Source organism: Caloenas nicobarica, chromosome 6, assembly GCF_036013445.1.
Source record: "Caloenas nicobarica isolate bCalNic1 chromosome 6, bCalNic1.hap1, whole genome shotgun sequence".
Classification (NCBI taxonomy): Eukaryota; Metazoa; Chordata; class Aves; order Columbiformes; family Columbidae; genus Caloenas; species Caloenas nicobarica.
Window position 1 is genome coordinate 2,382,046 of NC_088250.1, and position 14,447 is coordinate 2,396,492.

Here is a 14,447-nt window from a genome sequence, read left to right on the forward strand (position 1 = left end):
GGTTGTTTCTAAGGAAACTGGTGCTGAGAGGATAAGGTAACATTTCGATGGCTAATCTATATGTGTGTGTATATATATATATATATAAGTGCATTGAGTCTTCATTAATTTTATTTATTACCATGTGCTTTGCTGTATTTAAGGCTGTGGCATAAGCTCTTTATTATATTACTGTTTCCCAAATCCTGTAAGTGAAGTAGAGGAGTACTTTCTTCATATACAGATGTCTCCTTCCACGTTCTCAATCATCTTAACTCTTTTCTGCTTCGTTCACTGCATGATCTCTTAAGAGAGGGATTTCGCTACAAGTGTACAATTGTGTTTTATTCAGGTTCTTAGACTCTGTGAGGCAAACAGGACCTGAATTTTGCTGTAGTCTCCTGACTTCCGTAGCTTCCTACAGCTGCTCTGTGCAGTTCAATGAAAACATCAGCTTTTAAATAATTTTTAAAACTCTCTTATAAAGTGTCTATTTTCAGTGTTGTATTTTCATTCACACTGCCCTAATTGTTTGTCTTCAGCGATTTTGTACCTGCAAAGCACAGTTCTACTGGAGTTACTGTAGAAAGAGAGAAGGTTTGGCAGCTGAGCCTTCTGGTGCTTGAAAGGCACAGAAGATAATTTAAGGCTTAAAATGACTTAGAGGAGGCTTTTTGGAACAGATGGGCTGCGTCTTTTCTTTACCCTTTTTGGCAGCAGCTGAAATGGATGCGACATTTTTGATAAGAAACCGTACTTGCACAGCAAGCTCTATACCATGAACGTTTACAGCAGTGGTGTCCATCGTCTGGGACTTCCCTGCGGTCAGGCTTTCTGCCATCGTTTTCACATCACCTCCTCTGCTGGGATCCAAAAAGAAAGGGGTTTTAGCCTGGTTATTACTAGTGAGTCAGTGGGCAGGGAAGAAATGTCTTATCCAAGTTGTTTTGCATGACTAAGGCTTGTCTAATAAGGCTGACAACCTAAATCCCACATATAGAATACGTCAGCATTTATATTTTAAAGTTGGAATGCGTGTCTGTCTGCTTAAGCCTGCAATTAAATTACCGAAGAACTGGAGCTGGAAGAGGGCTCCCTTTCTATTAAAGAGGATGCTTGAGCTGATGATCTGAATAAATAACTGTCCAGAGAATGTTTTGTTTCTTTCTACCTTTGTCAATATTGTACCTTGTAGAAGTTTTTGTTTCTCTTGCTGTGGAGCCAGGAGAATTCTGGCAAGAGGCTCATACCTGTTTCTAACATTAAGCTGCAGTTGTAGTTCTGGCTTGTTGAGGACAGCGGGGTTTTAATTTATTTTTATGTCCTTTCCAAAATGGCAGCTTATATAAATTTTTATTAAATAAGATTGTGATAGAATAATATATTTATTTAGGTGGATAGAAGGGAATCCCAATGGTATTTGCGAAATGTTTATTATGAGAAACATACAGTATAATACATGTGCTTTTAAGTAAGTACCTGAAGTAATCTACGAAAACGGAACATTCCCAAGGGTGGTCTTATTTTCTCTTGGGGTCAGATTAGCCTCAGGGTCAATCCCTGGAAATCGGACCATACCATGGCTGTTTAGTACAGTTTGGCATGAAGCTGTATACGCAATTAATGACAGAGATGCTCCTCTGAGAAGTATTTTGTCAAGTATATCAAGTAAGTGCTAGCTTACACCATCACTAAGTTTTCTCCTTTTCTTGTTCTACAAAATAAGTAGTTTTGTAAAACAGGTGTTATAATATTTATCTAAAATCTCTTCTTATTGCCCTCCCGATATTTTATGATGAGTCCTACTCTTACAGTATGATAAACAGCGGACTTGTTAGCAGCCTAACATTTCTACCTTGTTACATTTTAATGTTTTATTTTGTATTACTATGTTACAAAAAATCCATTCTACCTACTCTACCACTTAATTCCGTGTGCTTCTAAGACATGGAGTTCTTTTTTATTTGAATTTTTAAAGTTATTCCCATATCCAGGTTAGAAGTTATTTTTCACGATCTTTGTCATTCATTAACTGCCTCTTGACCACTTTTCTGCCTTACACATGCTTCTTTTTAAGTTGCTTGAATCAAATGTAGGCCAGTATTTCAAATAGGAGCATATTATCAATTTTGTATGCTCTAGTTGCATGTTTTCACGTTTACGTTGTACTCCTTTTGTGTGATGAAACATCTTGATTTCTTTCCTGGCTGCTGATACATTCCTGAGCAGATGTTTTCATTAAGCTGGTGAATGTATTACCCAGGGTTTTTTTTTCCATTTGGTCTTTTAAACCTTTGCATTCACGAGTAACTCATCACGAGAAGTTCAAATTGTTTTTTTATTGTCTCGTTGAAGTGTGTGTGGTGGGGAAGCGTTTTTCCTGTGTAGTTCCGACCACCTTATCTCATGCTGTCTTTTATCCATTCTGCTTCCCAGGGTGTTAATTTTATTTAACAAAGGTGCTCTTGTTACGGAGCTGTGAACATTCTGGATCAAAGGAATTGAATGTAGGTTTAGTTCATAGGAAGGATGCATTCGTGATGCTTTCTGTGCTACTTTTTTACAGAAGCATGGAAAAATCTTTCTTTAAACCCAATTCTTCCCATGTTCAGTAATGAACTACAGATACGAGAGGAGTGTGTATGTAGCTTGGAAGAATCAGCTGTACTGATGAGTTTTCTGTTCTCTTAGACCTGCGGTCAGCCTGTGATGTTCTATTGGATGAGTGGTGCTGGAAAGATGCTGCGGCTTGGAGCTTTGTTCTTCTTGTTAAGACAGTCCGGGTTTTAATTGCAAAATATTCTTGTTATAGCCTTTGACATAAAAATATATAATATTGTCATTCATCATGCAGCTAGGACTCAATTACGTTATATACATCGTGATATCTAGTGTGTAATGGCAAAAAAAAAGGAACTCATTCTGAAGCATGTGTTTCATTTATGTGACCTCCCAATGTATTTTGAAGCCAGTATAGAATCCTAGCGGCTTTAAAACAAACAAAAAACCCAAATAAAATACAAACCACCAACAAAAAAACCTCTGCGTACTTGAATAGTCATATCTGCATAAATGTCAACAACCGTTAATACCTAATTAGGAGCACTTCTTTTCTCTTTAATCCTCACTGTGACAGCTGGTACATCTGTAGGGGGAGTGCTGTTGGCTCCGATTATTTGGGTAATTGTTTTGCTGTTGCAAATTGACCTTGGCTAGTGGTTTAAATGCAGACTGGTAAATAGTATTTAGCCAGCATGTTTTTACTCTAAAGGGAAGTGAAAAACATACTCTGAGAGAAGTTGATTAAACTCTTTTTCATGTCTATTACTGTAGGAGTCAGGAGTTCTTGGGCAGTTATCTGAGTTTTATGTTTCATTGTTCTGATGGTGTATTACTGTAATACGTTTTATTTCAGACTGATATTTTCAAAGACAATAATATAGAGAATGCTGAATTATATGAAAGGTGTCTTTAAAATGGGAATCTAACATAATCTCATGGTATTTCAGTCTCTTGGTAACTTAATTTTCATTTTAGTACATTTAATTATTACCATTAGTAATGACTAAATTTCTGTTTAGTTATTACAGTTCCTACACATTATTAGATCCTTTGAGCCATAGTAGAAAAAAATAATGAAGTCTTTTTAAAATAAACATGAGAAATCTTTTTATATTCCCCGTGTTTTGTTTGCTTTGGGAGAAACATGAACACTCTGGAAGTGAAACTCAATACTCTTAGTTCAGGCTGCTTGAACTTAGAATAAATATGCATGGGACTTGATGCAGTCAAACCAGTTTATTTTAGAGACACACCCACATGGTGCTTGAGAGATATATGTATTTTTTATTTATTTTTTTCTCTCCCTGACCCCCAAAGGTCCAGCAGACCTGGGGGTGAGTAGAAGCAGGAGATGGGCAGGGGGCGGCACAGCAGAGTCGCAGCACTGCAACTCCGTGGCCTTGCTGTCTTGCCTCTTTGGACTAGTCCTTACGAATGTTTTTAATATCCAGGCAGATAATTTGAAAGGGAAAGATGATTTCTCCTGAACCCCAACTAGTAACTGTAGCTGAAATAGGTGTGAGTGTTAGGGAAGTTCCTTTTCCCCAGGTTTCCTGCAACAGACACTCAGGCATGGATTCCAGAAATTCTTCTGAAATAGATAATTCACCAAGGCACAGCACAGAGCAGCTGGAGCTGGTGCCTCCTGAGGAGGGACCCTCAGCAGAAAAAACCTGGGACAATGACACCCCCCAGTCCAGGCCCCCACCGCCGAGTGGCACTCGGGGCCAGTTGCAAAGTGAGAATCTGGGGTCTCCCCGTTCTTCGTTGCATCTCTGCATTGTTGTCAGGTGGCCGTCAAGTAAAGTTCTGACATTCAGTTGCTATTTTGCACCCGCGGCTGGAGAAGACAAGTTCTTGGTAATGGCCAATAACATTCTTCCGTTCAGTCTTCTGTTCCGTCTTCTGTCGGACCCGTTCTGGCCCTTCACTCATCTCCAGGGCCGCAGCTCCTGGATCTTCCAGCTCGGAGACTCTGAGGCCTTTTTACTGAACAAAGCAGAAAGTTCAGAGGTTCACAGCTTGCAGAAGTTATGCTAAGCACACTGACTTATGCTGAGTTCTATATATATAAGCAGTCTCTAAACAAGCCCTCTAAGAAGCAGTATAGCCAATAATTCCATAAGCTGAGGCAGTCTGTTCCCGAACAGTGGGCTACTTCTATATTGATATAGCAGAGCTATATGTCTACATCCTTTTAAAGCCACATGAGCAAAGCACGATAAGGTGCTTTTCCTCCTGGGATATACTTCATATTATTGGTCTTTAATGTACACCCCATCAAAAACATTCTGGAAGCGTCGGAACAACTAGCTGTATTTATATAAGCAACCACAGAAAGCAACAGTGTACTTGGCGTTTTTGACTTAACATAGTAGGAACATTGGGATCTCCATGGCGTTTGCAGGAAGGCATTTGAATCATTCTCGCAACTCTTGGTGGTTTTGTCATTTCCTTAGATATGTGAAGCTAAATCCTGACTCAGGAGAATTGCTGATTATTCAATTCATTGGTTTCACTTGTTTGTAGGATTCTCTAAACTACCACATTTTTCTGGCCTGATGCATGTGTTTCTTGATAGCCTTGTGCATTTCCGTATTTCTGCAACAGTTAGCTTGCTTAACCTTCTCCTTGCGGTCTTGCTCTGAATTGTTGAGCAAAGAACACTTGTTGCTACTTAAAATATACAGTCGTATTTGGTGCTCAGTGGAGCTTTATCAAATATCCGTTTTGCTTTCTTGTTGGAGCTGTACTGTGGTTTCATACGTATTGCTGTTCGCTGGAGTGTGAAGAGAAGGGGGATTTGTTTTTAAGCATAGTCTGAATTCCCCTTTGCAAGGTTTCTCCAGGGAAACAGTCGACTTCACACAGAGCTGATGTGATCTCTGGAGCTGAGACGGTGCTGCAGGAGGGCAGCTACTTGGTTTTCACTGGATCTGCCAAGCCGAAGGAATCATTTGAGGGAGAGGGGAAATTTGGGCTATGAATTACAGTTCACGTTTGCCTGAGGAGAGTTATTTACTGTTTTCTTTGTGTAAAACAGTTTGAAGCCCCACATCCCATTTGTGATGCTATTTGTTTTGGGTTTTTAAAATTATCTTCTATTTAAATTTAGTTCTAGAAAACCCGCAGATTTGGTTTGTAAGCAAACCGACAAGTGAATTAAAAATTTTGAACTGTTACAGCCTGATTCTCCAGCCAGGTCTGTGCACATCTGCTTGTGCTCAGTCCTTTTGTGGGAAAACTACAGAAATAGCAAGTTGCTTGTCTGGTTTGCTGCTAGATAACGCTGATCCTTGCTTTGGGGCTAAAATAGCTTGAGTCCCTATCCGGGAAAGACGATGTCTAACTGAATGCAGCCTGGTGAACTTCCTGGGTTTGTATCTTTGCTTTTGATACTTGGGACAGCGGGGAAGGTACAACTGAACCTACAGGCAGCAAGTGTAATAACTCAGAGTTAGTTGGGACCCCATGGTATGTCTGGAGAGCAGTGGATATCAGATATCGTGTTGGGATGTAAAGGTTGTTTCTACCATGTTGTATTATAAAACTCAGGAAACTTCTAGAAGTCCTGAATCCACTCAGAGACCTGATATTCTGTCTTGGAGATGCCTGCCTGATAATGGCAAGAGGCAACTGATAATAAGTTAAATACATATATTTGCCTTTTGCTTCTCCTGTGGGTGTTTAAAAATCTGTATGTAATCAGCTAGCAATTTTGACTTCGTGAGGAATATGTATTAAGAACAAGAGCCTTTCATATATTCCATTTCAGAAGTGTGTGCTCTCCAAAGTCACAATATTGATTCAGCTCGCTTTTTATAGAAGTACTACTGTTTTCTTTCCTCTTGCATCTTTCTTGCGCTGTTCTTTGTAAGAAATAGTGCTTTGGTTTTCTGTTCTTGTGTACTGTGTACCATGAGTACATTAGAGTTTGCCATGCAGGTGACGAGCAAATTGAATGGCATATCGCTTTGTTACAGGACCCAGATGTGCTTTAGTGGATTTGATAAACTTCACAGTTTAAGGTCAAAAAATATATATATTACTGCTTGCTTTACTATGCTTCTCCTTATTTTGTGATCATCAGAGTTTCTTTTCACCTTTCAGCAAAAGGGGCAGCACTTGAAGGCTTGACAAATGCATCTCAGGTTGAAAAACTGCTGCGTTCCTCCTCCTCTTCCTCCTTTAGAAAATTGACTTCTTTAAAGAGGTAAATGTTACACTTTCTGTAGAACAATGTTGGTTTTGTTTATGTCTTTTTTTGTTTGTGTTGGTGTTTGGCAGTGGTGGTTGTTTTTCCCAGGCAAAGTGAACTAAATCTCAACTTTTGTAGCATGTCCTGTGGTGTTTTAAGTTCGCTTCTATCCATGTCTCATTCTGATATCTGGTCCCTGTCTGTTTCGCCGTCTGTTGAAAAGGATGCCTGTGGAATCCTTTGTCTGCAGAGGTCTCGTTAGTTGTGTTATTTTATATTTTCAAAACACATCTGAGAGAAAATTGTAAAAAGTAAATAATTCACTTCATGTTTACCTGCCATTTTCTTAAAAATTTTACAACAAAATCTGCAAATAGTAGCACTTCATATATTATTGGCGCTTGTATGAAGTTGCTGAGCATAAGCGTTTGTGGGATTAAAGATGCTTGTAGCAGTCTTCATCTTGTTATCATCTGCTTGTGAAAGTGTTTCTTTTTTTCCCCCATCCTAGGCTCAAAGAACTTCAGAAAAAGTTGACTGTATTGAAAGAAATAATATTAATTAAAAAAAAGAAAAAAATGGGCTTTGAAGCTGTTGTGTGTTTTTAGGAAAACTGTGGTCAAGAAATATGACAGCGTGTGACAGCTTCATTGCATATAATTGTTGTATAGCAGTATCAACTTAAAAAAAAAAAAAAAAAGATAGGAAAGAAAGATTGACCAAAGTATCTCTTAAAGTACCATGTCCCTTCACAGATTTTCTGTTGCTTATTTCTGCTCAGGTAGCTGTTAACCTGCAGGTCCTGTCAAAAATAAACTTTTGATGAAACATTAGCTGTCTTCATATGTCTAGTATGGCTTCAAACACCTCTTACATTTTACTCTCTCCTTCATTCATCCCTTTTCAGGTCACTATTCTCTGGTTTTATTCTCTAGTATTAGGCTACAGCTTCATTTCACTTCACCAGATTTAAATTTTCTGGGACCTTAGTGACTTCCAGGTATTGCCAACCTGTTCGGAGATCACACAGAAAGACAAAATGACCCTCGTTGCTTTTTAAACATCAAGCACAGGTGTCCGATCCTTGTGTTTGAAACATTCCTGCTGTTGCCTCGAGAATTGAATTTATGAGAACTCAAAAGATGTTAGAATGACTGTTGTATATAAAATGGAATATAACAACAGTTGTCCTTGTAAGTTTTGGTTTCTGAGAATTCCAGCATATTTTTAGAAGAACTAAATCTTGCTGTTTGAACAAGAAGCCTCCAAATTCTTTAAGAGCAAGGTTGAAGGAGTAAAGTTCTCTTATTAGGCTTTCTAATGACTGGTTTTATGAAACTCTTTTACTTGGAGCTGTACCTAGAACTGTCATTACAATGTCTCACATTATTTGTTCCATGATGCTCTTTACTTTGTTCCACTTGTCTTTTGCTTGTACTATATTTGGTAAGGGAGCAAGAATGGGGTGATGTGTTTGTCTTAAATAATGTACAATTTGGCCTGAAGCACTGAATCCTTCTTTTCCCTCCTCCCCATTAATGTGCAGTACTTTTGACTAAAAGTCTGAAGAGAACAGTTTAATCATTGTTAGAAAATGGGGCCAGTTGTCCAAAATGCAACTTTTCCTGTTGTTTGAGATTATATAATTCTATTGAAAATATGTCAACAGCTATTCATTGTGGTAGGATTTTATAAAATTAAGTTTTGCTGTCAGAACACATTTAATTTCTTTTTTCTTTTCTCAGGTAAGAGAGAAGCAAAAGAAGTAAGAAAATGCTGGGATCAGAACGAGGTGTCGTGGAAGAATGGCTGTCAGAATTCAAGGTCAGCTGAGAACATGAATGGTAGCTCTGCCGCTGGCTTTATGCCACAGAACATCGATTTCTTTAATCCTCCAATACTTAACGTTTTAAATATTTATTACTTGATCTTTCAACTTCTTAAAATGCACGAAGCATGTGGAGGTCTATGTAAATGAGCCAGCTGGTACCTAATACACAATGCATATTGTTTATGATCGTAGAGCAGAACACTGCTATAGCAGTGGTTTTTTAAAGCATATATTTCTGTGTAGATCAAGCTGATAGAATTTAACTAACATCTTGATAACACTGCCCAAATTTCTTATTAGGCAACTTTTTATTTAAAAAAAAATCAGTAGAAATGTTTGGAGTTTTAAAAAATATTACAGAAAAATATTTGCCTGGATTTTTTTCCCCTATGGTCTGCATAAAAGTAATTGTTTTGTCATGAAGAATCTGTACTATTTTTAAGCTTTTTCGCATGTTGTTAATCATGCTGAGTGAAATACAGGATAATGCATAAACAAGAAATTGGATATGATGACTGATATGAAATTTAAAATAAGAATTAGTAATTCCTCATGTCATGGATGATACACAATAAGTCATTACATGCTGTTGTTGCAAATTTGTTGGGAGCCAAGGATGCAAAATCCACAGACCTGGTTGCTTGGTGGGACTCCAGGCTCTCTATGCTTGTGCTAGGTTATCCACACATCTGAAAGAATTCGAGGGGATTTGGTAAAAACTTTGAAAAGTGCCTGTTAAAGACAGAATATCAAGAGAGAGAGTCCTCGTATCAAGCTGGAGCAAATGATTTTATGAAAGATATATCTGAAACTGCTTTTGGACTTAACCCTGAAAGTTGGTATGTGCACCAAATGCTGTTCATATGGAGAACTACTTGCACTCAATGAACTAGGTTAGAAGTCTGAAAATTTACTGAATGTCAGGAGTTTTTCTTGATTTTTTGGGATGAGACTGAATCCTTTTGTGGAGATCTTTAATACTTGGAAGCATTGATGTATCATGGTAACACTTTTTGTTTTTCTTTAGGCATTACCTGAAACACAAATTTCCAGCTATGCAGCTACGTTGCACAGAAAAAAACCACTGGTACCAGCTCTTTATAAGGTCATTCAAGACCCAAATAATGAGGTAGGAGACTTTTAAAAATATTTTTGTTCCCATGCTTAATATCTTCCACCTCTACAACTAAAACTAGAGTAACTGAGACACGGAGAGGAACGTTGTTCAGTTCTTTCTAATGTAGTGTAACATGGGTATCATCCATCTTTTTACTCTTGTTTTTTTGACAGTTACTTTAATGCCTTTCTGGTAAGACACAACCTCATCTGCTCCCAGAAATATGGTTTATGCTTTCTGCTAGATTTTACTTGCCGCAGCTGACTCTTACACTTGGTTTGGCATGAGGTTTATTGGTGTTTTTTCCCCCCAGAAACCACCTTTCAGTGAGAACAGAGTAGGCTGTACGGTGAAACTCAGTCAGACCAGTGTGCTTCACACCTGGTGGCTTATTACAGTGAAGATGGAATCCATTTATTGAATCCATTTATTAAATCCTATTAAAATAACCGGATCTTCTTTTGCTTATAGTAGTCTCGTGTTTGTGTAATTTGGTTTATGCTACTGTAAACAAGAGCAGAATCAGGGCCCTAAAATTTATACATATGCACAATGAAAACTTAACTTGTGCTTGTACATGATTCATTTTGCAAATGACGTTAAACTGAGCTTATTATTCATTGGCTTCTGCTATGAGCATTTCTGGGAAAGAGTGTGAAATATAACTTCTGAATTAATTGTGCAAGCGTACCATTCTCTGCTGTGTGAGCTACTTTAGATAAAATGCTTCAAAATATTTGATTTCTCATCTGTGATCTCTTGTATATTTATAAATTCAATGGCAAGTGTACACAGCAAGGAAGTTCTTTATTTTCCGGAGCACAGCTCGGCTGCTTCTGGAAGCTGAATGCTTGATTGAGCCCAAAAGAGATTGCATAATGCTCATGCAATAAAAAAAAATGCTTCATAGCGGTCAGCTTCATTTCAGTGTTACAAATAACTTGCAGAGTGACCTTTTTCTTTGTACTGAAGCTGCTATTATTCTCTCTCCAACCTGAAGCCACCCTTGCTGCTATTGTATTTGTTGCATTTGTATGTGTGTACACTTCTTAAAAATGCAAAAGCTTTGCTATGGTTTGAGAATAAACATTTGATGTATTTTTTTTTTTAATGATGCAAATAAGCAGATTTGCAAAAAGAGTGTCATCTTAAGGGAGTGACAGTAATCCTATGTTATTGCACACTGATGTTTGGCAAATATTATTCTTTGGAGCTGCGGTTGCTATTTGGTCTTGATTCTGGTATCAAGTGTAAGATAAGCGATCCCAGGCTCCAGGATGACGAAGTTCAGGTTCTGCTTGCTGAGGCAGTACGTGTTTCCTTGTTGTGCTTCTTCCAAACTTATTTGCGTGTGAGTAAATTCATTACTTTGCATAGTTCTGTGGTAATATTTGACTCTAAGCAAGAGGTTTTTAAAATATGCTTTGTAGGGCATTATTTGTTAGAAGGATAACTGATTGCCTGTGAAGATAAAGCTTATGTGATAGACGGTTGGATTCTTAAACTTGATGGACAAGTGATTTTTTTAGTACAGCTTAGTCATAAAGTTGACCTATTTTTAAAACTGCCAGAAAGGGGCAAACTGCTCACGGCAAACATGAATTTTTCTAGAATCACATCACTGTATCTTGAGAAGACCGGGATTATTGAGTTAACATGGTACCACCATGGAACCAACCAACCAACGAACCAAGGTGTTTCTTTTTTAACGTCTGTCTACCCATTTGAGAGGCGTTCCATGCACACTGTCCAGTTCAATACAGTTGTTACTGTTGACCTTTCAGGAAACCCCCTGACTTTTTGAATATGGAGGAGATAATGTCTGCAACAGAAAGTTGCGTAACGAGTAGAGTGTGATCTTGCTCATGAACAGCTTATTTAACTGAATAATGTATTGATTTTTTGGCGTAATATTTGAATTCTAAAGAAAAGTGCGTTTGAAATATTGTTTTTTTAGATATTTTTTTTTAATTTTGGGAGTCGGTTTATGGTTGTAGATACAAATGCTCTATGGATTTTAAATTAATGCAGTACCGAAATTGAAATGTTGGATATTCATGTGGGGCTACTTAGGTTTAACTTGGAAAGCTCAGCCTTGAAACAAAATGAGATCACCTTTGCAATGCCAAGCACTGTCCAGACTTTTCAAATAATAACTAATTTCAGCCGTTCTGTTATAGTTAAGCCTAAAATGAGCACATTATTTTCTACCACAATTGAATTCTTCTAGAAGACAAGTTTTTCCAATCTTTGTCGTGCATTTTATAAGGCATTGTATTTAACTTCAAGGTATGGCTCTTAAGATTTGGCAAACTTGTAAAATAAGCCAAATTGAAGCTCTTCATCAGCTTCCTTAGAGTATGACGAGTCTGCATCTCTGGGGGGTGTGAGAATAAACTCTGCAAATTAGGTCATTGTCGCTTAAGCCAGTAAAAATTTGGTTTGTAGTTGTGATGCTAATTGCTGTTTATGCCAATAGCAAAGCTCTTTTAATGTAGGTTTTTAGTCTGTCAGAAGAGATACGGTTCTAAGAGACTTTTTCCTTTGGGTTTTTTGACTGGCTGCTGTGCTACTCAGTTTCCTTTGACTTTGGACTGAAGGGTCTTTGGAATTAAAGTGTGTGAGAGTTCATGTCTGCGCCATCTTCTGGTGACAAAAGCTCCGTTTCCTCCGTTTATCCAGTGTCCTCTCAATATTTATATTCAGAGAATTAATGGGAAGAGGCTGGTTCTCTGAAAAGCCAGATAATGAGGATGCAAGGAATACGTTTATTCTTTCTTACAGTGTCAAGTGTTGTGTCTCCAGGTGAGAGACGATCGTACTGTGCTTTAATAGGAAAAACTTGGATGCCTTCGAAAATATTAGTTGTAGCATCTTCATGGTGGCGGCTTTTCCTTGCGGACCTAAAGCTCCGAACACACCAAAAGCATGGCAGTAGTTGCTACAACCAGCTTTCAGGTTTTCACCACAGTAATTTGCAATCGTTCAACCTTTTGCACAACTGATATGACAACTACTAGAAATGAGGAGTATTGAAGTGCATGCAGCACCCGTGGCTGGATATTGCTTATATCTTTCTAGGGAGCTTGAGTTCACTTAAAAGACTAATTTTGTAAAAATTTCATTTGAAATAAAGTAGAATGAACTCAGTAACTGGTCTGGTTGAGTCTCGTCTGACTTCAGCTGAACTCAATTCTTTTCCGCTGTTTTTAATGGGACTTGGATTAGACTGGCTAACTTTGAATAGGAAACAGCTTTGGGCTGCTGTCATCTCTAATCTGATGAAGTGTTATTCATAGTGATGCTGCTGTTTATATCTGCTTTCTGATCATTTCTTGGCTTTGCTTGCACCTGTTATCTCCTTGCAGATATGCTTGTATTTGTTGTTTACAGAGATTTTTTTTTTTTTCTTCTTTACGCTAGCTTCTTGCTCTTATTTTCTTTAAAAGAAAGCCTACAAGTTTATTCGGTCATCTCTGAATTATTTATTAACCACTTTTTTTATTTGAACATCTGAAATGCGGTAGGCCTTTCATAGAACAAGGATATAGTTCTGTCTCTGAGGATTTGAACATTTACTGTAGCAGATGGTTTAGTAATTAGTGTCACTTTTAGACAGGAGCTTTTACTAAGTAAATATTAATTAAGAAAGAATATACGTTTGCATCTTTTGAACATAAAGTGCTATATATATGAAATACTGGAATAAATATACCAGATAATGTATGTTCAACTTGATAGAGAACACCCTAGTATTGTTTCATTAAAATGATTGCAATAGAAACTTTAAGGACTTCTAATTTCATTTAGATCCTACAACAAAAATTAAGTGGTGAGGTATTTTACATACGTGGCTTTTAAAAACTTGCGTTCTCCAAAACGACTGGACTCGGCGTTGTTGGTGTCAGATGCATTCCCTCCCTGTCTGTGTTTCTCCTGCAAACCCAGCCTTTTTCCTTCAAGTCACGAGGCTGCCCAGCAGAAGCCACGTTATGCAAGAGACTGAGACCACAGCCTTGGAGAAGGAGAGATTTGTCTGCGAGCAAAGTTTTTGGTTTACGTAGATGTCACGTTCTGGCTTATGTAATCCGGGGTTTGAAAAAATGATACTCTTCACTGAGCAGAACACCGTGTGTCTGGAATGAAATGAATGGGTTCACCCTTTCTTGGGTGATGCTGTTGTAACGCGGCTATCTCAATAGAAAATTCTGTCAAATTCATGTTTCGTGTTTGAGATATACCAGAGTACAAGATGCAAGTCTAAATAGGTGGATGTGAAGTTGTACAGTCATGCAGATTTATGGCATTGCACATTTATCAAGCGCTCACGCTAATCGCTTGTAGAGATGATAGCAAGGCACTTCTTCAGAGTTTTGTAAGAGGATGGATGGTTCACACCAAACCGCAGTGCATCTTCATACAGTGCAGCAAAAGAGCGACAGGGAATTCCACAGGAGATTCTGGGTACTTAACGTTTTGATGGATAGACAAATGAAAGAAGAATGCATCTGAGTCTGTGGAACATGCTGCTAATGCTCTGAAAGCCCTGATCTGCATGTCTCTGGGAACATGTGTGTACTGAAAGAGGAGTCATATATGTCATATATGAGTCATATGTGTCTTATCTGGTCTTCTGCTCTGCACTGCTATTTCCTATTTCTGCCTTTTTGTCTCAGCTGCTATTGTGTTGGCCTATTATATGGGTTTTATTACTCTAAAAAATTATATGTATAATGTTTAATATTATTGTGTATATATTG

The 14,447-nt window shown here is 37.9% G+C and overlaps 1 protein-coding gene across 3 annotated transcripts in view; it reads left to right on the plus strand.

Annotated features, from left to right (window-relative positions):
- The window catches only part of HYCC2 (hyccin PI4KA lipid kinase complex subunit 2), a 51,807-nt gene that overhangs the window by 12,144 nt on the left and 25,216 nt on the right, over positions 1 to 14,447 (plus strand). For all 3 annotated transcript variants that reach the window (XR_010606388.1, XM_065637872.1, XM_065637873.1), the window contains exons 3-5: positions 6,652 to 6,754; positions 8,485 to 8,563; positions 9,598 to 9,699. Coding sequence is in view for 2 of the 3 variants with exons in the window: in XM_065637872.1 (XP_065493944.1) it covers positions 8,513 to 8,563; positions 9,598 to 9,699 (153 nt within the window). In the remaining variant the exon portion in view is untranslated. The remainder of the gene's footprint in view (positions 1 to 6,651; positions 6,755 to 8,484; positions 8,564 to 9,597; positions 9,700 to 14,447) is intronic.